The sequence below is a fragment of the Caenorhabditis elegans genome, chromosome II (genome assembly GCF_000002985.6).
Source record: "Caenorhabditis elegans chromosome II".
Taxonomy (NCBI): domain Eukaryota; kingdom Metazoa; phylum Nematoda; class Chromadorea; order Rhabditida; family Rhabditidae; genus Caenorhabditis; species Caenorhabditis elegans.
The window spans coordinates 10,988,708-11,011,657 of record NC_003280.10 but is presented as its reverse complement, the minus strand read 5'-3'; the positions used below and the strand labels follow the sequence as shown (position 1 = coordinate 11,011,657).

The window sequence follows — 22,950 nt, the reverse complement described above, 5'->3', positions numbered from 1 at the left end:
TTCATATACATTTAAAAAAAATTAGAAATCGATTCTTACCGTTGTGAAAACATCAACAACATGCTCAGCACGCATCCTATCCAAAATGATCGAAAGTGCGATGAAGACTGCAGTGCGTCCGGCTCCAGAGCAACAGTGTACTGTAATCGGGCCAGTACATCCGAATTGAGCATACGTATTGTGAACTTGGGTGACAAAGTCGAGGAAGTGATCTGCTGTGTGCGGCTTTCCGACATCAGGCCACTCCATGAAATGGAATTGACGAACGGTTCGGACTTCGCGAGTCTGAAAATATTAAACTTAGACGTCATTTAAACAAGTACAATAATGGGCACATTTCGAATCGTCCATAGGTGAAAACTCACATTAATATCCGAAATCCTAAACTCTCGAAGATGATAATGTTTCATATCATATTCAGCCATCGGCTCAACGACGAGCATTCCAACTTGAACTCCAGTTTCCAATGGCCAATAGTCACTACATTGCTCTTGTCCTCGTTCGTTTGTCCGTACCAGCATGGCGATTATCGGGCTGTTATGCTCCCAAATTGCTCGCCAAAAATCTGCGGCTGTCTCGTTAGTTGGTGCTTGAGTGGCAATGTAGGCTCCGCGCTCTCTGAAAAAAACCGAATACATAATCATTATGGGGAGATGGGAAGATGTGCTTACTTGTAACCGTCAATCCATGATGCGTTGATGTAATCGGATCCGTCAGCTCCAGGAAGCAATCTCATTATTACTCGATTCGAATCATACGGTACTGCGCTGAGCATCCGGTTCTTTGGTCGATTTACCGGAAGATTCGCAACAGTACACCGATTGCTGGTCCATTTCAGTGTCGTCAAATGCCTGAATTCCATATCAATTCCAGACAATTGATCAGCTGATGGTTGTGAAAGAATGTGCAAATGTTGATGCAACCGACTGGCAGGAACCTCTGTGGATCCACTGTTCACCGCATCAAGGACAGCGTCATGAATAAAGATGTATTGCTCTTCAGTTTGTACCATATAACTCCTCTGTGCTCTCAACGCAGTAACACATCCATAGATATCAACTGTATTGTCGTAGCGGAGACGTTCCAGCATACAATCAATCACAATGAAGGCTCCAGTTCTTCCAATTCCAGCACTACAATGCGATATGATTGGTCCTGCATCGTTTGGATTCAGCGTTTTCACCCTCTTCAGGAAGATCAAAAACGGTGTCGGATGATCGGGAACTCCATGATCCGGCCATGCAGTATACTGTAGATGCTTGATCTCTCGAACTTCAGGTTCTCCAACCATTTTCAATCGCATCGTTCTCATCGTATAATGAGCCAAATGAACGCTTTCCAACAGTGTCACCTCGATATCTCCATATGTGGCAGTTCCCCGACTCGGCCAGTATTGATCACATTTCACTCGACTTCGTTCCTCCAGATTTGTTAACATCACAATTGTAACCGATTGCTCCTCCCAAACCATTCTCCAGAAATCCGAAAATGTTTCCGGGAGTGGTCCCTGGGTGGCAATGTAGCTTCTTGGTTTGTCATATCCATCCACATAATTTGCGTTGATGTAATCCATTCCTGGATATCCTTCAACATTGGAAAGTACAACTCTGGAATGATCATAGGCAGCCACATTCGCGTATCGATTCTTATGCTTATTCATATCAGCAGACGAGTGTTCCCAAGTGAAGTGTTGTCCAGTTTCAATAGATTCAAATTCTGACTGGAATCCTGCATTATTGTTCATTCGAAGCCTCTCGATATGATTCGCAAGTTCAGCTATCGGAACAGCTGGATGGGATACTGTAGTCATATTGTTTCCATTATTTGGAAGAGATGGTATTGCGACAGGAACAGGTGCATATCCATTAGATCTAGAGTGACTTGTTGGCAAAGGATAAAGATCCATCGATGATTCCATATGATGATTTCCATTCATCTGCTCATAGGGGTTCATAATCTGTCGTCCGTATTCATTGGAAGTCGATAATAACTTGCTTGTTTCTCCAGGTATTCCACCACCTCCATTCATAATATTTCCAGTCAACGCAACCTTTGTGATAGAACCATGTCGTGGATGCCGTCCAGCAGACTTCTTATTGCAACGCAACCACCAACATATCAGCATTCCAACAATCGAGAACAAGACCAAGAAGGCGATGCACGCTCCAACCCAAGGAGACGACTTCTGCGAAGCTCCGCGAAGAGCCGATTTGATTGTGAATGGCTCAGTTAGAACAGAATCAGAGTACATACGGGACAGCTTCTCGCTCATTGGTGCACGTTGTTCGAACTGAAAATTTCGAATTAAAAAAGTTGGATTCAAATTTAAAAATGATGTCGATCTATCTTGAAAAAAAAAACGGGAAAAGTAAACTTACACTGTCCTTGGTTCGCACATCATTTTTCGCAAACGCCCGCATCATCAGTCGGTAGTGAAGGTTGTGCTCGAGTGGGTAGTTGGTGAACCCGTCATACAACTGCAATGTAGAGATATTGATGTATGTATTTCAATGTTTGCACAAAAACAATAGCCCTACTTTATCGTGGGAAATGTTTATACGTTTTATATCTAGATTCTATGTAGTTTTTTTAAAGTTAGATCGTATTGCTACACAATGTGGGTGAATTTTGAATTTCGAAAATTGGTCTGTATGCGAAAAAAAGCTCAACTAGCTTCAGAAAATTTCAATTTTCTACTTAACCGACCAAGGAATGAATGGAAAATCTAAAGAACTGCTTATATATAGAAATGAAAAAGTTGTTGAAGTGGCGGTTGGGTATGAGGAGAGGGGGAAAGGTCCGTAAGTGCCTCGATATTATGGCAAAAATCTCAAGAAATCTCAAAGGACCACACGAAACAGGGTATATACTGCCTGCTGGCTGGGGCTATAAAAGACAACGACAAGAGCTTCTCGCCGCGCGACAAGAGCCCGGCGCTAAGCAAGCGTTTTCGATTATTTATTCATGGAGACATAGAAAACTTGGGGAGGGGGAGAAGAGTGAACACAAAAAACAATGAATTTATTTTTTTTGGTTCAAAAAGCTTGCAGATGTTATATGCTATAACAACTGTGTACATTGGAAATTCAAATGTAAAACGTTGACTAGAACTACCGTATATCCTCTAATAGTATTGCACCCAACTACATTACTTTGAAACGTTATATCTCGGTTCATTTGGAAGACATAAAAATATTATCAACTGCAAATATATAGGAAAAGAACCAAGAAATATTTTGTCTGTTGGCATGTTTCGTATAAAACTAACGACAACTGAGTAAATGGGCTGCCAAAGTTGAACAATGGGGTGCAATACTAATAGAGAATACTTTTTTTTCAAAGTCTACTTTAATCAAAAATCTGGAAACAGCAAAAATGTCTCTCAACTATTTCTTTATATTTTCATTGTTGGAAACGTTTCTGATAAACCCAATATCAGCCAACATATAAGCTGTTAAAGTCGAGCAGTGGAGGTGAGTTGAAAAAAACATACCTGTGAATCTCCCACAATAAATGGTTGATTATTCCTGTATTGTTGCTTGACTCGATCAGCACTCAACCTTGCAGTCACATATGCTCCTGGCACGGTTGCTCGACGAGCTCGCTTCTCCTTCGGATGGTAAGATGCGCTTTGCGAATCATCTCCAACTTCCGAAGCTTTTCGTTTCAACTTTTTCGATGGAGACACGCTCAAGGATCTGGCAAGCTGGGCGCGCTTTTCAGCCGTAGCTTTTTCCAATTCAATTGGATCCAGGTTTACGACATCTTCCTGAAAATATATAATTTGTTAGTTTTCTTTTTAATAAAGCTTAAGCTTAATTAATCTACTCACCGTGCTATAATTCGCTGGAACAAGTATAATCCAATAATGAGAAATAGGTCCATACTCTTCCGTAGCAGGTGTCAATCTGATCATCTGCTGTCCTGGTTGAGTTCCGGAGGAATCAACCAATTTAGGAACATCGACAAAAGGTGGTCCAGTTGGATCAGTGATTGTAACCACTTCTTGAGGCCAATACTTTCTGGCTCCAGGTGGAAGCGTTCTTACTCCAACATGTATCGTGTACATCATATGAGGCCGAAGATTCGTCCACAAATATTCACGATGCTTCTCATCAACATCTTGACCAAATCCTGGTGTCGACATCGTTTTCTCCTGGAGCTCATGATTCACATAATCCTTCCGTCCAGTGTGATTAACATAGAATCCGACGTTTCGCGGACCATTATACTCCCACGTGAGCTGCACAGAGTTGCTAGTCTTCCACAGAACCCTCAGGTTTTGAACCATATACGTCGGCGTGACACTCTCAAGGACAGTCGGAGGATCAGAGCAAGGCCCTTGTCGCTGAAAATTTGTCATGTAATTTGTCACACGTACTTTATTGAATTGTTCATTGAGCGTGAGATAAAGAGCATTTTCTTGTTCTTTTTGTTCTTGGACTAATCAAAATTTCACACTTACATTATTCTTAACGGCCAACACACAAAATGCGTATGGCTTATGCGCGTTCAAGTCGGAGACCACTGCAAATCGTTTTGGGTTCTCTTTATCTATGCTCACAACGGGCAACTGCTTCCACTTTTCTGTGTCCATTCGGTTTCCAGGCTCGTGCATGTACTTGACAACAAATGAGTCAGCCTGAAAAATAAAAACCTCAAATAAAATTCCGATTCATATTTAGACATAAATGTCAAAATTTTTCCCGTTTCCATTTTTTCTCAAGTTTTCTCTCAACTTTAAAAACAAACAAACATCTCAAAAACAAGTGAGATTCCGACCCGTCAAAGAGATCCCAAGGGGTTTCACTATTCACTAACCTTCTGTGATTCGAAATCCCATTGCACAACTGCTGTCGAATTGCTTGTGGCTTCAACGCGAACATTGGTAGGAGGTCCGACAAGTGCTGAAAAATAAATATTTTATATAAAGTCTCAGGGAAAATCTTGAATTTTTTCGACAATACTCAACATTAACAGACACAATAAAGTTTATACGACAATGCAAAAACTAAAACCATGCAAAAAAAGATACCGCACCTTCATCTTTATGTAAAAGAGTATTGATTACAGCAGCGAATATATTCCCGTTTTTTCGTTGAACCTGAGATGCTGGAGATGGTTCAGAAGATGTCGGCGAGCTTCTCAGCATAGGCCGTGACTCTCGTCGTTCTTCTTTAGGCACCTCCTTTATAGTTTCGGATCCGAAGAATCCTTTACCAAAGGGCTGCCGCGAGCGGACACGTTCGGTTCCGCGTCGCGCGCGGTCCGATGTCGCCAGCTCGAGCTCGTTAAACGTGTATTCAGCAACCGAAATATGATGTTGAATGACGATGACAAGCAAAAGTAAAACGGAGTGGAGGACACTACCGCCGCCGCCGAGGTTGCGCGAATTATTCATGAGTATAAGCACAACTGGGTGTAAAACTGGTGGTCGGACATCAAAAACTATTCCGACAGTGTTGAGTCTTCTTATTTCGTCGAATAGAATGAATAATAATATTCCTATTGAAAAGAAACGAACGAGTCATGGAAGTGTTTTGAGCCAATCTACGGCGCAATTTTCCATGTAAGTGGGGGACCCGAGCTACCGGAACAGCGTATCAAATCCGAAAAAGGTTCTCTCGCGTGCTCCGCATAAATTTGCTGCCGCTGATGCTTGTGTTGCTCTGCGCTAGAGACACTGGCGCTGAGAGACCCGGGGCTCCAGTTGCATTCAATTGCACACGCCCCTTTTGGCTCCGGATTTGGGTCGCCGTCGTCTACCTGCTGTTGCGCAGTAATTTTCCTCCTCTCTCGTGTGTGTCCTCCTCTTTGCCCGTTGGGGGCAGCTCTCTTTATATGAATTGAGAGCGGAACCCAAGTGCAATCAAGTAGACGAAGACGAGGTTGACCAGCAACTTGAGGAAAGTAGTAATACAACAACAACAACAACAACAGGGTCCCAACTCTTAGCAGCAATAGAAGAGAAAAATGGGGGGGGGGGGGGGGGGCAAGCAGTCCTTCTTCTTGTTACTACATGCGGGGACTAATCTCATATTTCTTGAAAACACGCCTCACACAGGGGCAACACTCAATTAGTTGAACCATTATTTTCGTAGGAGGAGGAGGGGCATCTTCTTCACATTCTCACATTGAATACTTATCAAGTGTTTGTACTTCGCTGTTTTTCGTGTGTGTGAGCTTGCGCGCCGTTAGAGATGAACGAAATTTGAGAAATTGCAGTGCCGATTCGAATGACGCGCGCGCTCGCACAACGACATAAAATATACATACTTTTTAGTTGGAAATGAATTCACATGCAAGCAATAAAACGGATGGAAACTAAGGGGATGATGCACGGGAAAAAACACACACAAGCAAGCAAAATATTTAAGTATGACTCGAGTCATATAGGATTTTCTAACAAATCCCTAAAATTTAGTTCAGCGCTTATCAAATGGTTTACAGCAGTTTCAAATTTGGTTAGAGCTCAGAGCCTAAGCCTGAGCCTAAGCCTAAACCTAGGCCTAGAATAAACAGTTTACCAACTTTCTAGCTTAGTAACCCGATTCCAGGCGGTTGTCATAAAGGGTAATGTAACTTGGAAAAACAGTGTGGAAGGTGTTGATGTGGTGGTGTACGGTGCGGGCATTGGAGCACCTATTGTTGGTTTCGCTTTCGCCAGCGCTGCCGAAATCGGGTGGGTTAATGGCCCCGGCGCATGGTGCAGAATCGCACTGTACACGTCGGCAGTAGAGATTTTGGATTTTTTCGGTGGATTTCGATTTTCTCCCATTGTGGCTTCTCCTGGATCCTGGTTTCCTTCTTCTTCCTCGATATTATTGTCAAGAATCAGATCTGGAACATGTGAATTCGGGAGCTGAAGTCGAGAAATAAAGGAAAAGAAGGATGATGCAGGAGGTGTTGTTTCTCGAAAAGTCTCCGTCCTCGCCAAATCCAACGCCAGGAAATGAAAATTAGATTAGCAATTGGATAGCAGCAGAGGCGCGAAGTAGCAGAGAAGACAACAACTTCCGTTTCGATTCTTTCAATTCCCACTGCTTCTTCTTGCAGCAGTTTTCAGAAAAAGTGAATAAGTAGAAGAAGAAGGAGCATCATCATGTCACCAAGAACTACTTGTGTCTCGGGGCGGGCGCTGTCAAAGTGACAAGCACACGCCATTCGATAGGCCGTTAGTGGCCGACGACAAAGACCATTGTGTCCTTGTGCTGCTGAAGATGATGGCGCGCACATGTTTCAGATAGGACATTTGATGATGATGTGAACTAGTGGTGTAAGCTGAGAAGATGCTTGGGTTTTGAGATTTGAGATTTGAAATTTGAAATTCGTACCACATCAAAAACATATCTAGAAAATGATGTTGTCTTGTACACGATAATCCTTCTTCTTCTTCTGATTCATATTCTTCTTACTGATCAAAATTGGCTGGAAAAATGAAAGCGATGAAAAACAAGGAATACCTTCCGATTCAATCTTCTTGTGCTGCACCATCTTTGATATTTTCATTTGTTTCTTCTGCTTTGCCTTAATCATTTTGCTAATTTTCTCGCGCCGACGGTTGGCGGAACGTCGAATGCGGAGGAGCACACCTCCGATGAAATTCTTCTCCGCCTCCACCATCGTTGGATTAACAACAACAATTGAGCACCAAAGAATAGTGGAATAGCACAAAAAATGAAATAAGAAAGACGAAGACTTTTTCTTCTTCTTCTTTTTATGCCTTCTTATGCTTCTCGTACAAGTGGCGTCGGTAATTAGCGAATAGAATAGATCAAGTTGGACGACAACGACAACGGCTGCCTTTCCGCTTCTTATACCCAACTGGCTGCAGCCACTGCTCGGGTTCTCGTTATTCCTTCCAACCAAAAAAATGGGAAAGTGAGAAGAGCTCAGAATTTGACGACCTTTTAGCAAAATTGGTTTCAAAAACTCATCCAACTAAAAGACGAACACGATAAGGCATGATTAATGGGACATCACCATGAGCTGGAGTAGAACACAAAAAAAGTAGAAGTGAAGGAAGAATCGAAGAATGAGCCGTATGTGTGTGTGCAATGTCCGAGTCGAAGTAGAAACCGTCATGCTTCAGTGCCTTCTACAATGAGTAGAGGATGACCACTACTTTAGACATCTCCTCTGCTAGAGGTGATGAAGGTGAAGATAATAATAACAACGGGTAGGCAGAGATGATTATAGGTCGTGGTGTTCCTAGTGGTAAACAGTAGAGAAAAATGTTCGGGGATCAGGGGATTACTACTTTTTCGTTAAATTTTCCTATATACATTTTCTCCAAAATCCCTAATCCAAAAGATCCAGTCAACACCATACATCCACACATTTACATATTTTACTAGTAATCTAGATTCTCCGGGAGCATCTGCAACACACATGAAAAAATTCAAACCTCCTATATGCCCGCATATTCGTGAAGTGGCATTATCAAGTCGGAACCATGCATCTTTAACGTTATCTGTGTTTGACACGTGATACTTCCAGCCTGACGCCACCTTATTCAAAAGGGCTTCCAAATTGTTGATAATCCCATATTTGCAAGATATAGTTGATATGCTATCACCGAACGGGTCTGATGTTGGTTCTACCGTAGTTGTTTCCTCAACTTCGCTTGAGGACTCAAACTCTTTGAGTAGAAGAGCTTCTTCGTCCTCTTCCATGTCCTGGATGATATGAGATGTGTGGTGGTAAGTGAGAGTATACAAGGAAGAGAAAAGAGCGATAAAATTTGAAAAGAAAACAATATTTGAAGGGGAATTGGAGGTCTTCGTATTAGTCTAAAGGTCTAGAGGATCTGAAATTCGAGTATTTTCTTTTTAGTCAAAAAACAATAGAGCCGCAGAATTAGTTAAAGGTGGAGTAGTGGCAGTTGAGATTTTGGCAGATTACACTTATAATAATCCAAAATAGTTTTCTACACTATGACTTCAAATAAAAAATTTCAGAAAAAGAAAAGCTAGTTTCAAATAATCGATTAATTTATAGAATTACCAAGAAATCAAATTTCCAAGAAAAAAAAGTTCCACAATTGACGTAATGTCCCACCTAAAAACGTGTTGGCTGACCCCAACGGAAATAGGATCAAAAAACGCGGCCCTCCACCCACTCTAGAGACTAACAAAAGGTTCGAAAAGGTAGTGGCCAGAGCAATTGTAAGTTCAAAGCGATGACAAATCTGCAGTCTTTCTATTACTTTTATTTTTCAAAAAATTCCATCTTTTAAATAAAATGAAGATGAGAATCGATGTGACAGAGGGGGGCTCTCAATCTAATCCCGGGGCGGCCTGTTTAATCCAAACTGCCACTGATAATCTCAATTTCTATTGCTATCTCTCTTCAAAAGGAAGGGGCATTATCTAGCCACCAATTATAATATTTATTCTATTTTCTGCATTCAAGTATTTATAGAGATATAAGACAAAATAAAGCAAATTGTATAGGATAGACATTGCCAAAAGAGAATAGCGGTTCCTTATAGCTCACAGAGAACCATCGAATGTGCTTTGTGTGCTCTCATCACAAATTGATGACACATATCATACTTTATACATTTCTAACTAGAAATGGTCGCCCAAAAATGTAGACTCTAAAACTGAACTAAAAGTGTAGAAAGTTCTAGAAGAACGGCTTCATCCGAAAGAAAATCAGGTTCACCTTTATTTTATGGTAGCTCAATGTACAAGAATGCCATAAAAATTGAGGGTTGTGTTTTTGGAAAAGCTCATTAATATGTGTGTGTACTGATGGCGTACTGCACCTCTTAAACGAAATTCAAAACCACCGAAAAGTCAAAAATGGGGGTGGAGAGCAAAAAGCTCAAAACTTAGCGACCGAGAAACACACCTGGATATCAAGAACTAATTTCCCCCGAAGCGGAAATTGTTCTAAAAACGAAAGTATGTACATAGAAATATGGCTAGATTAGATAAAATACTAGATTTTCTCTTTTTTTTTTGGAAAATTCCAGTTTTTTCAGACTTTTGGTAAATTACCAAATTTACGAGAAAACACCGTTATTTTTTTTTGTTTAGAAATTCAGTTTTAGAACTTAGAAAACCCTATAGTGTCTAAATGTATGTATTAAACATAATTCAAATAAAAAATTTGTAGAAAAAAACTGAATTTTCCGGTCGCGTAACACTGAAAACTCGCCACTTTTTGACTGCAAAGAAAACATTTTTTGTGCAAGGTTTTACTATGATTTTTGGAAATTTTAGAACGGCTTTAAAAAAATACAGACCGTTTCTAAACCAGTTATTTTCTAGAATTAAAAATTTTCGCGTTGAGCCAAAGCTAAAACATTTCTAGATACGTTTGTAAACAATAACATAACATAGTAAGATTTCCATTCAATTCTCTACCACTCAGTTATATTAAAAGTAAATAAGTCTCCCCCCTTCATTCACACAACAAGGGAGGTCCCCATGATGTCTGGCGTTTCGGCTTCTGACACAAAACTTATGTGTGTCGAGACAACTCCACCATTGCACCACCACCACCATCAAAACTAAAGTGAAGAATAATAATAGACAGGTAAAAAGAGAGCGGCGACATAACAAAAAAAAGGAGAAGGTGCCACAAGGGACAAATAAAAATAGAATTATTATCGGGTCGTTGGGGGTGACGACCGACGATAGAGAAGAGGAGCTCGCGCGAGCACCTCGAGTCACACTACCTATTCAAGCGCAAAGAAAAAACCGTTGAGGTGCTCCAGAGAGATGGAAGGCTCTGAAGTCATGCTCTTTAATTAGAACGACAAGATGATAGAGCGGCCTCAGACCGAACATGCACCTTGAAGTTAAAGAGCATGGCAACCTAGACGGAAAGAGGAGAAGAAAAATGAGCAAATTAATTTGACTCGTGACGTCGATGGGGGGAGGCTGTCAACTTGGATCAGCACGCACACGAGCTCAATATCATTTTATTAGAAACTTTCCGCTTGTTGTGTAGAATGTTAGTAGAAGAACTAAAATTTCAAATACACCTACATATCAAACTCAATGCAAAAAAAATCAAAAAAGAGCTACCTTCAAAATTCATGGCGTTTCAGCCAAGAGTAGTGTCTAGACCGGAACACATCGTCTAGTTTTGTGGGTGTGGAAGGGGGGGGGGCAAAAAGTTGAATGGGATTTCATATATTGAAAACGAACAAGATGATTGCTCCCCCTTTTTGTTTTCTTTTTGTTTTCAAACAAAATGACATTGAGGGGGGAGGGGGAAGACAAGTGGTTTTAGGCGAAAAACAAGGAAATTAATTGAACACCGCTGCTGCAATTACAGTAAGACTTCTGGAAGGAGCATTTGGGCTAGGTTAAAGGTTGAAACCGCTCTAATGGTGGTGCTGAAATGTCCAAATATCAAAGTAAATTTTTTCAGAAAAATCTCAGCTTTCAACTGTCATAATTTTGAAAGCCGACCGAAAAACAGCTTTTCGGCAAGTTTGATATTTTTAATTGTTTGTGTTTAGTTATTATAGAGGTGCAGAAATTCTCAAAACTTCTCCAAAAGTCCATATAAATTTTTTGAAATTTTGGTAGTTTACCAAAACTTTGACTGAAAATTTAGAAAAACCTAAAATCCACACTAACTCAAAAGCTTAAAAACCCTATAAAAAGCCTGATAGTGAAGATTGTAAAATTTCAATCTGAACCGCCGAGTAGAGAATCGTCTATAAAGAAACAAAAAATGGGGCAGCAGGAGCCACGCAACTCAGTGGATAAGTACATCGATGCACAATTTTCACGCCAAGTTGACTTGCGCTCTAGTAGGTCGGCCGGGGTGCAGAAGCAAAGGTCCATGCGAGCAATAAAAAAACGTTTTCAGAAACAAAAAGGGAATGGCACACACAGATGCGGGAAAGGAGAAAAACCAGTAGAGAGGTGGAAGAGGACATTATATAATGATGAGATGATGGTAGTAGTTGAAAGGCGGAAACGCCTTCAAACTCATTATTATTATTGCTCCACATCTGGCTTCTAGGAGGTACTAGGCTATGCAACTTTCTCGCAACTAAAATTTAAAATTTCAATTTCCGAATTTTGAGCGCCTAAACTACTATCATGTTACTCTCTCCGCCCTAGGGCTTGAGACAATTTCCGGGAATAACGGGGTTTGACACCCAAAATTCCAAATTCAATATCACACCACAAAGTGTCAGGAACTGCCGCTAAAAGGGACGGCTTTCGAAGAGCAGCAGCAGCAGGCAGCCGCAGGTGCTACGAAGAGTCAAGCACCTCTTTTTCAAGGCGAGTAAATGTGCCATATCAGCTTGGCGAGAAAATTGAGAAAAACTAATAAATTGTTTGATGCAATTTGTCTTTCTCCTAGTCAGTGTCTCTCTTTCGGATAACCTAATATAACGCAATTTATTATTAACTTACCCACCAAAAATTCACAAGACCCACCACTACTCACGAATTGAACAACACAATAAATCGATAACTTTTAGAACATGCACATACACATACACATAAATTTTTCTGAAAGTAAAAATCTCTGATAAGAAAACTAACCAGCTGGATCGGGGTTGATTGTGAGCACTGGCGAGTAGGGTCCGATACCCTTCATTGTGGCGGCCGCTACTTTGAACAGGTAGGCTCTGCGTACGTTCACCTCGAATGTCGATGATGTGGAAGGAGCAGGCACCTGCAATACAAAGGATTGTGTAATGGAATTGGAAAGAGAATTTATATGAGTCTTGTGATGAACCAGTTGTGTCGTACATTTTGAGAAGGAGGATTAGATGACAAGAAATTAGGAAAATTAGATTTAAATTTAGATGAATTAAAGACAAATAAAATTGTTGTAAAACTTTAAATTGGTGCAAAAATTTTAAAATGATCTCCAGTAAAGCCGATTTACAAGGATTTGCTCTGTTTTTCATTTTATAAAAGCCATTTTTTAGCAAGGATAATCACAGTTCCCAAAATATACTAAAACTTGGTCAAAAAAGGTAAATTTCAGAATAAAGCTGGGTTCTATAACTGTATTTTAAAAATTTAAAATTTCCAAGCAAAAGAAGTATAGGAATATTTACAAAAAATTCTCAAAATTTCAGTTAGTCAGTTTTGGCAATTAGCAAAAATTTGTAAAATTGCAGATTTGTTAAAAATTAAGCAGTTTTGCATGTTCTAAGAGTTACAGTGTTTGTATAAAAATAATTAAAATATGATTAGAAAACTCAGAAAAAATTGTTTTTTGGCCGACTTTCAAAAATATGGCAGGTGGAAACTTGCCACTTTTTGACTGCACATAAAAAAATTTCAAAAAATCACTTTTAATTATTTTTATGTTATTTGGCCATTTTAGCATAATATATTAGTTGTTATAAAAACTCCAAGTTAATTTCAGATTAATTTTGTTTAAAAGCATAAAAATGAAGAGAAGTATACTATAGGTAAAATTGATATTCGTACTTTTTTTTCTAGAAACGGGAGAGAAACAAAAATCGGAAGTAATAATAAGCGGGTTGCTTTAAAGGAGGAGAAGAGCAACAAAGTTGGTTGCCACACCATCCACCCCAACAATAGCTCGGCGAGCCCATCCAACGGTGTGGTGACGAACAACAATTAGAAGAGACAAGAAGGCAGAAGATAGAGGAGAAGCGCCCTTCGTTTGCGAACACACACACTCTGACTAGTTAGTCGAATTTATTTTTTGGGGAAAACGCACAAGGAGGACGCGCGGAGCCACAAAAAAGTCAGGATGACACGCCTCAAACGACTTCTGCTCTGCTCCACCAGTTTCTTTTTCTCATTTATTGTCTTTGCAGAGCAGAGAGCCAGCCAAAAAATTTCATTTTTCGCTCTTCATCACATCTTCTGATTCTTGCTCATTGAGCCGATCAATGATGATGTGTGTCTGTGCATGAAGCTGGAAATTTTGAATCAGATCGGACAGAAAAAATCTGGATTGTGAATGAGCACGGCAAATCGTAGTATTCTAAAGTCATCGAAAACAGAGCAAAAAATTGAGAGTGCTCGTGAATATATCCGGTTCAAAGACGATTTGAATGCCAACGGAAGACGAAGGAATGTAGAGGAAAATAAGTGAGAGATAGGGAGGAAAAGGAAGAAAAAGGAAGAAAATTAAATATTTTTTATTCTTGTCCTTTTCCAATTTACATTTTTTCCTTTCATAGATTTTTTCTATTCAGGGAAAACGTTCATTAAAATTTCAGAGTGAATTATTTATAAGCTGGAGTGCAAGCACATTTCAAAATCCTCTCTATTTCCAAGCTGAAAAGACAAAAATAAATTGGCAATAATTATTTTAGACATCTTGTGGAATTTCAGAAAGTTAGAATTTTTGGGAATTTATTTTATTTTATTTTAAAATCTCTGGAATTTTCGATTTCGCGAATGTTTGGAGCTCTTAAAATTTTTGGAATTTCCAATTTTTTTTTTTGAAATTCTGGAAACTAAAATATATCGGATAATTTTTGTTCTTAGTTTCTAATATTTTTTTGGAAACTTTAGAGTTTTCGGTTTATTAAATGCATTTTTTTAGTTTTTGGCTTAAAAAATTTTTTGATTTGGTTGGTTTAAATTTTAAAATTTAAAATTTAAGAATTTTAAATTTTTAGTCTATGAAAGTTGAATTTGAAAAACTGTATAATTTAATAAGCATTAAATTTTAAAAATTGTACTTACAATTTTATTTCCAAAAATCATAACGTTTCAGAAAACCTGCTACTCTTATTACCCAAATGCAAAATTTAATACGGTACTATGTCTCGACACGATAAATGAGTTTAAAAAAAAGAGAACATAAATTTTTTAAACTCTTGATCATGTGCTCCCACTGAGCCAAAAATAGCGAGAAACAGAATGACGATGAAGAAGAAATACAAAAAAAAATCGTATTTTCTTTTTCTAAAATCCTTGGAGCTATCGCGCCAAGCTCATCTTCTAATTATCGCATTTTGTCTGCTTCACTGAATGACACACACACTTAAAGCTCTCGAAAAAGCAAGAAAACATTAGAAATAAATGAAGGCAATTTCAGCGACCTACACTACTACTATTACAGAGGGGAAGTATCGCAGATATCCGGAGAAAAATTGGAATGGGAGGCGAGAAGAAGAAGAAGCAGAAGCAGAAAACTCGAGGAAACCGTGGGATAATTCGGATATATTCACAGATGATTGAGACTAGAAAAAAAGGGCGCCAAGAAAATGTGCAAAATTAGAAGAAAGGGAAAAAGTCTAAATGCAGCCAATTGGAGTTAGCAAACCAAAAGTCAAAATCTATTAATACTTACTATTAGGACAGAAAATATTCAATTTTTTTGAAAAACATAACATCAAATATAGGAATAAAAGACAATTTCAAAACGATCAAAAATCGAAAATTCGAGGAACTACTCACCGGTTGCTCATATCGATCCGCAGTAGCATCCATCGCCGACAAAATGGCCTTGTAACTTGTGATGTTACCATTTCTCTTCTCCTCAGATGGGGGCCTCCATGAAACGACGATCTGGAAAAAAGAAAAATACTGAAATACATATTTTGACGGGTATCGGCAATTCTACAAAATGTCCTATTGCACCATGTTGATCCAACATTTTTCATTACAAATTAATGCCAAAATATAGAAAATCACTTAATGTATTTCAAATTTTTAACTGAAACAGCAAAAAAAAGAATTCAAGAATAATCTGAAAGTTGCCAATTGTTGGAAAACAAAGATCGGGAAAATGACAAACTTCAGGCCATATTTGAGTATTTTCTTAAGTACTTCAGTTGAAATGCATGATATTTTCAAATGCATTGTGATTTTCTATATTTTGACACCAATTTTTAATGAAAAATGTTGGAGAAACATGATGCAAGAGGTCACCCCTGATTTATTGCGCACCTTATCCAAGTTATTAGCCATGCTTTGCAACCTGGAGAATCAGGTAAATGTTGAAAATTATAGTAAATATTGTGAAGTGATAGTGTCTCTAAAGTGAGTGGCTCAAAAGCAAAGTGAACAACATCTGCACTCTCGGCCATAAAATTTGACAAAGAGAAGATGAGTTCTGGACTCCTCCTCCTCATCCTTCTCCACTAGTTTTTTCAACATTCATAATATTCCTATAGTCTCCCACTTTTCTCTTCACATGTTCGAGTTGAGTGTGTATTCATGAGAACTACACACAGTCATAAACTCGAAAAATGATGATGTTCCAATAGCTCAACAAACCTTTCCTTTCATCACTTCGTACTGAACATCAATCGGTTCACCATCGGGACTTCCAACCGGCGTTGCGATGGTTTCTGTGGCATTTTGGGATCGTCCTTCTCGATTTTCAGCGGCAAGCAGAACATCATACACTACTCCCATCCCTGAAAAATTGTCGGAGTTATAACAATTTTTTAAATTAAAATATCTTCACGCAGGTTCAAAAAAAACACTTACAAAGACCAGAAATAGTAGTTGATAGATCGGTTCCGTCGACTGTCTTCGCCTTGACATATGAGTCCGGATATCCTTGTGCGCGTAACCATAGATTGTACTTTTCTATCGGTGTCTCGTTCGGCTTCATTTTCGGCATCTTCCACTCAATTCTGGCTACGACGGGTGGCTCGTCGCGATCCAGTGATACAGACACGATCTCGGGCGCTTCGGGGGCTGCAAAATTTTTTTTTTGAGAAGTGTAAAAAGGCCAAAGTTTTGGCAAATTACCAAAATTTCAAAAATGTAGAACTTTATAGAAATTTAGCTGCAGGTTAGAAGTTAGAAAGTGGAGTAGCTCCAGTGAACCTTTCAGAAAATTCTAGTATTTCTCTTCAAACATTCCAGTTTTTGGAAAATTATGATATTTTCGAGTTAACGAAACCGCTAAAATTCATAAATATGTATACATAGTTAAAATATAGTAGTAAACAATTTTTGCATTCAAAATTACGTTAAAACTGAATAACGGAACAATTTTTAACTGGCGCTATAGATTTTAAAAAATTCGAAAAAGTCTACAAGGATATTTAGTCATTTTAGCATTGTATAAGTGATTGTAAATCATTTTCCGATGTATTCCAAATCAGAAAACTTTCTTTTACTTTCGTTTGGATATCCAAAAAAGTTGATTTATTGCTTTATTCTAGTTCTATCGTAACCAGGATTAATACATATGCCTTTGTCTTTTTTTCTGCTAGAAAATTTTGTTTTATAGCTATTCTTAATTTGTTCAGAAAATACGATTTTAGCCAATTTTAGTTTTGAAAACCCACAAACAAAAAACTCACGAATTCCCTGTGTGATGATGCTTTTCCGCTCCGAAAACTCTCCATCCCCGTTTCTGTTGAATGCGTTCAATCGGAACGAGTACTCGGTGTTCGGGTCGAGACTATCCAGCTCAAAGTATCGTTTCGAAGAATCTCGAATCATTACTATTCGCTTCTTGCTGCCCTTTTCAACGACCGGTTCTCCGTTCACCATTCGATCCAGGTACACGTAGTAGCCGAGAAGGGCTCCGTTGGCCGCTGCTGGAGCATCCCATGTCAGTTTGACCTGAAACAAAAGAAATACATAAAGTTTCCGTTACGATGATCAGATAATGTGTGTACTATGTTTTTTCGGAGAGTTTGAAGTCATTTCTCAAATTGTCAAGTGAGGGATACTTTTACAAGATCTTGAACGAAGATAACAAAAATGGAAAGACATTCATCACTTTTTGAGTAAAGCAAAAAACCAAATAAAAAAAAACTTACCGATGTGGCACTGGTCAGCTCTGCATTGAAGTTTCGAGGCGCTGATGGTACTGAAAATAAAGACCATAAATTAAGGAGAGTCAATAATTTAGTTGCATCTTTTCCCCCTCAGTTAGACCCCCCCCCCCCCTCCCAAAATTGATTCCCATCAATCAATCTTCGTTTCCTTCCGAAGGTGTTAATTAATGTTTTTTCACCTCCCAATCCCACCAAGGACGTCCTCCTCATCCACCAATTTTTACCTTTCTGCTGGCCCCGGCAAGTAGGTGCCAGTAACAATAAGAAAAGTATGAAGAATTTGCGAAAATTATTATTAATCGCTGCTATTGTAGTAGCCGGCGTTCCCATGATTTTGCAAGTGGGGAGTACAAATATGTTTTTGGATGTGACTGCTAGAGAGGTTAAACGCGTTGTTGTCAGTCGTTCATTTCAGGGTATCTGTGAACAAGAAAAAACAATTTGAGGCTGTGAGAATGGAGAATAAAGATACGAGAAAAGGATGAGATCAAAAAAAGTGTCGTCGTGAGCGGCGCCAAACGAGCAAGAATAATTGAATTCTGAATTGGCAAACTGGATCAGGCAAACAAAGGCAAAGGCGATGGCTCCGAAAAAATAAAATCGCAAATTTTTCAAATAATTTATTTTTGAACTACCTTTTTTATTTATTTTTCTATTTAAGTCTGTTTTGTGAGGGTCCACCAGGTAGATCAAAAATAACTTATTTCCCCAATCATACTTGTACCGCTTTACTTTGACGGCTTATATCTTAGTTTACTTGAGTTATATCAAAAAATGTTAAACTACCAAAATATAGAGAAATATTTTGTACGTATTTTGCCATTTGAAATTTTTAAAACAAGTTTAACAACAAAAACCGAGATATAAGCTGTCAAAGTAAAGCAAGGGATAGCAAGACTAATAGGAAATTTTGAAAAATTTGAGATATCAAAATTGACAATGAATTTTTTTTTTTTTTAATTTCAAAGTTGAAGAGTTTTAAAATGTTGGAAAAAAGCAATGGCTCGCATGAATGAATCGAGTCCGGAGGAAAAAAGCTAGAGGGAGAAGAAGCCATGCGCGAGCACAAAAAAAATCGAGAGTCGTCGCGGACAACGAAGACGCACAAGAAGAAGACGCGGTGGCGCGAGCGAGCGCATCGGGAGCTCGAATAATTTACAATTCTTGTGGCCCCCCGCCTCACTTCCACCCAGAGACATTCCATCTCGTCCACGTACACATACACATGTGTTGCTCTTTCAAATATCTCCACCCGTCTTTCAGCACAGGGCAACTGAGAAAAGAGTGACTACCATATATAGGAAGGAAGAGCGTACTTCATCCAATTTTGAAGGCGCCACCGAGCTTCATATTTCTTCTCAATTCAGCAGGATGTGACTATTTATACGGGAGAATAGGAATGATGGAAGAAAAAAAGGAGAAGAGAAGAACGAGAGTGTGTGGGTGACGACTAGAGCTGCATCTCACTGAATATACAGCTTGATTACTTGGAAAAACGCGCAAAATAGCAGAAAATTGGCCGTAAAAACAGAAAATGTGTTCGCAAGCCGTTATTTTGTAATTTGGAATTTACAATTTTAAAGGCTACAATTTTCCAAAATTTCAAGTCAAAGTTTCGGCAAATTGTCAAAACTTCCAAAAATGTAGGAGTTTTGAGTAATTTCAGTAAGTCCCTAGTATGTTGAGTTTAAAATTTTCAGTTTTTAAAGGTTTTTAAATTTACTTATTATAATTCAAAATGACCGGATATCATAATAAAACTCTCCAAATTTTTCAAAGATTTTTTTAAACTTTCAATTAAAGTTTTGGTAAATTGCCAAATTTTAAAAAGTGGATTTTTTTTGGAGTAATTCTGAGAATTGCTGCATATTCAAACCTAAACACCACTTTTTGACAGAAATTTAAATTATTTTTAAAAAATTCAATATATGGCTAGGCATTTTAGCACTTTAGACATCTTAATTAAACCCGGTTAATTCAAGAAAAAAGTTGCATTGTCTCTAACAATAAAATGCACGGAAAAAGACAAAAAATAAGGTGTTTGCTCAACGGATTTGTTTTTCATTATCACTCAAGGAAAGAGAGCAAAAGCGCGGAGCATCGTACACATTGCAAAATGAAAAAAAATATATATACGAGGAATTGATTGTTCTAGAGAGTGGCAAAGTCATCTAATCCAGGCGAAGCCAGTGAATTCGAGATAGGGAAAAAGAGAGAGAGAGCAAAAAAGGAAAAGCAAGAAAGAGAAAAAACTCTGTCCTCGCATTTAATTGCACTGATGAATTAAGTTGAAATTGCACCTGCTCCCTCGCCACCACAATTGACTTGACAGAGGGTGCGAAGAGAGACGCCCCCTAATAAATTAAAGAGCACAGAATGTGTTGGAGCAAGTGTTCCAATTTGCCAAGACATGTGGCTCAGCTACGCCAATATAAAACTCTTGGTGTGAGAAAAGAGTTGTGAGTTACGCAACGATTCCCAAAACAAGTGGTGGTGGCTCGCGAAGATGAATGGCTATTGCTGCATGTTTACCTCTCTCTTGGGGGGACATGGGGACAGCAGTGACATATCGACCAGAAGAACAAGGAGAAGGAGAAAGGATGTAGGTATTACCTACTGGGTAAGTGGCTTGGTACTAAACGAGGCCCTTATTCTTATCACCTGTTCTCTTTTAGGTTCTCAATTCGAACTTTTATTGGAAAGGTCGCACACAGTTCGTCGTATTGTCGGGTCACTCATTTTTTATGGGCGCCGCCCGTGAGGGGAACAACGGTCTCTAGGACATGTGGATAAACGAATGGGTAATCGCTTTTCCGCCGCCCCGTCACTTTTCTATGTCTAATTCGTGCCAGTCTCTAGATGTTCGTATGGTGTATGACAACGAATAATAAAAATATAATCAGAGCACATACTGCACCCTCTTAATAATTGATAACCTAACACACTCAGAGTCCATATGGCGCGGGGAAAGGCAAATAAAGTGTGGTGTATGAGGGAGAGAAGAGCTCATAACATGCCAAATGACAGCGTGAATGGTTGTCTCTGTGTGTGTGTCGAATGACCCACGACATCTTACGGAAAGAGAACAGGGAATTACATAAATGCACTGCCTCACGATGAGGCCGCCGGCTGCACGGACCACGAAGTGAGTGCTGACGAATCTAATGACCTCTACTCACCAATTACGAGACGTCTCTCAAGTGTAATTAATTTAGTCGGGGAGGGAATATCGATAGGAAGCCGGCGGCAAGTGAAGTATGGAGAAAGAAGTGTGGCACATGACGTCCGGTAAAATTAATGAAGATCCGATTAGGAACTTAATTCCGTTGCAAATAGTTACGTTACCTAATTTTTGAAACAAAAGTAGTGATTTTCTATATTTGTACACAAAATGCAAAAAAAATAAATTCTGAAAAACGTGGTACAATAGGAAATGTTGTAGAAATGCTCCCAATATTTGCTTTTAACAAGAACCTTAGAAATTAATTATAGAAAAATATTTTTTCTATCTGAAAATAGCTTTCATTTATATTGGAGCAATTGGAAAAGTGATCAAAAATTGTCTGAAAGTTTGAAATCGCCGGAAAAAATGTAGGATTTTTCTGCAATTTTCAACTGTCAGAAAAATTTTGAGCATTTTTAAAAAAATATTTTATCACTAAATTTAAAATTAACTAAAAAAACAAATGTTAGGAAAACATGCCAAAATTGTTGGTCCCAGTTCTCACAGTCAAGTTAGGCGCCAGGCACCAGAGAGTACATGACAAAAAAATGGTACGGGCGACAGAAAGATGACACATTCCACGGCAAACATGATTGAACACACAAAGTTTCAAGTGGTCTATGCGTCAAAATTGAACTTTTTTTTGAATATTTCATGGCTCGGAATGCTTTTAGTGAAGAAGAAGAAGAAGCAAAAGGTCAGTTGTTTTATAAAACAAACTTTTAGAGAAGCAGCAGAAAAAAGGGGATGGTCAGGTGGTCTAGGAAGATACGAAGAGCGAGAATCCTAAGTGACCCTATTGTTGAAAAGTGCCGTCGGTCAAAAAGAAATGGCATCCGCGGCAATTGAGGAATCAAGTGCTCTCCCCCGCGCCACCCAACAAACTAATAAGAGCCAATTGCAAAGAGTGCGAAGAATTCGAATTCTCGTCGCAACTTTTCTAAAGAAAAAGAGAGTTTTCGAATATTGAATAGCCAACCGATTGACACATTACAATAGACTTTCCTACTTTAGTTCAAAAGGTAGTAGATGGCATGGAAAGACGGGCGGTTTGAGAGGGGAAGAACGAATTCGAGACGTATTCAACATTACGTCGTCGGGGACAGCGCTCAAATGATCCGGAACAAACTATTCTTCACTGTGCTTGTGAGAACCGATAAAAAGCATTAAAAAACAATGAGGTATGGCTAAAGAGAGGCAAATGGTCTAGACGCAGGCATCACCATCACACCAAATCAATCGATTGGATGGCGGAGAGGTAGTGAGTGCGCGGGGTGTACAGGTAGGTAGGGGTGGGTCGATAGAGACACAGTCACCTTGCGCAATCTATTACGCTCACCCTCCATCGGTCACTGTCTCTCCTGCATTGTTTCTTTCTAATGAGAAAAAGGAATGAATGGTGTTCGGCACCATGTTTCTTTCTTCTACAAGACAAAGAACTCTCCCGTTCAACTGCGGCGAGCCATTTTTGCTATTTACAAAATTCCCACTTCTGCACTTTGAAAGGTTATAGCTATTTTAATTTTGAAAAAATTAATACATTTTTAACTACAAAGTAATAGAAAAAGAAATAACAAATATTTTGTTAGTTGACAATTTTTGCATAGAACAAACGACAACTGAGATATGAACTGTCAAAGTTGGGGCACAAGAGGAACGGTACTTCAATTAGTAAAACTCAGAAATTTTTGCACAAGTTTTGTTAACAGCAAAAAAGTTCAAAAAACGGAACTTTTTCGACTCAGAGGTCCTTCCCATGAGAAAAAAAATTGCGAGAAGTGAGCAATCTTTTGACTATGAGTCAAGCACGAAAGGCGCGATAAACTGGTGTTAACGCATATGCGCGCGCACAGGCCTCTCGACGCATTATTTGATATATGATGGGTCGTAGACCTGTCAACAGAGAAGAGAGAAAAGAACGAAGCGGTCAAGATGAAAGAGAAATCCCATGACCAAAACCGATCGGAAATAATACAAAAATGATTGGAAAATTATT

The 22,950-nt window shown here is 38.9% G+C and overlaps 1 protein-coding gene and 7 non-coding genes across 21 annotated transcripts in view; 7 read left to right on the top strand and 1 right to left on the bottom strand.

Annotated features, from left to right (window-relative positions):
- The window catches only part of ptp-3, a gene marked incomplete at both ends in the record, with an annotated part of 36,709 nt that overhangs the window by 590 nt on the left and 13,169 nt on the right, over positions 1-22,950 (bottom strand). For 10 of the 14 annotated variants that reach the window (NM_001026771.3, NM_001377858.3, NM_001276741.3 and 7 more), the window contains 14 exons: positions 40-285; positions 366-618; positions 672-2,290; positions 2,379-2,477; positions 3,494-3,769; positions 3,833-4,348; positions 4,466-4,642; positions 4,822-4,907; positions 12,528-12,660; positions 15,384-15,494; positions 16,206-16,348; positions 16,422-16,634; positions 17,249-17,513; positions 17,714-17,763. In NM_001026771.3, the coding sequence (NP_001021942.1) occupies positions 40-285; positions 366-618; positions 672-2,290; positions 2,379-2,477; positions 3,494-3,769; positions 3,833-4,348; positions 4,466-4,642; positions 4,822-4,907; positions 12,528-12,660; positions 15,384-15,494; positions 16,206-16,348; positions 16,422-16,634; positions 17,249-17,513; positions 17,714-17,763 (4,187 nt within the window). Of the gene's footprint in view, positions 1-39; positions 286-365; positions 619-671; positions 2,291-2,378; positions 2,478-3,493; positions 3,770-3,832; positions 4,349-4,465; positions 4,643-4,821; positions 4,908-5,040; positions 5,960-8,407; positions 8,679-12,527; positions 12,661-15,383; positions 15,495-16,205; positions 16,349-16,421; positions 16,635-17,248; positions 17,514-17,713; positions 17,764-17,955; positions 18,152-22,950 lie in introns of those variants that run through there. The other 4 variants (NM_001026772.6, NM_001026773.6, NM_001276744.4 and 1 more) reach the window with 4 other exon arrangements.
- F38A3.5 lies at positions 10,725-10,867 on the top strand. Its single transcript, NR_051647.1, has one exon. It is a non-coding gene; the product is annotated as an Unclassified non-coding RNA F38A3.5 (non-coding RNA).
- Positions 13,451-13,599, top strand: C09D8.4. Its single transcript, NR_051646.1, has one exon. It is a non-coding gene; the product is annotated as an Unclassified non-coding RNA C09D8.4 (non-coding RNA).
- Positions 18,941-19,079, top strand: C09D8.8. The gene has a single exon (NR_051645.1). It is a non-coding gene; the product is annotated as an Unclassified non-coding RNA C09D8.8 (non-coding RNA).
- Positions 20,222-20,335, top strand: C09D8.7. Its single transcript, NR_051644.1, has one exon. It is a non-coding gene; the product is annotated as an Unclassified non-coding RNA C09D8.7 (non-coding RNA).
- Positions 21,580-21,725, top strand: C09D8.11. The gene has a single exon (NR_051643.1). It is a non-coding gene; the product is annotated as an Unclassified non-coding RNA C09D8.11 (non-coding RNA).
- C09D8.14 lies at positions 22,195-22,393 on the top strand. The gene has a single exon (NR_051642.1). It is a non-coding gene; the product is annotated as an Unclassified non-coding RNA C09D8.14 (non-coding RNA).
- C09D8.15 lies at positions 22,694-22,916 on the top strand. The gene has a single exon (NR_051641.1). It is a non-coding gene; the product is annotated as an Unclassified non-coding RNA C09D8.15 (non-coding RNA).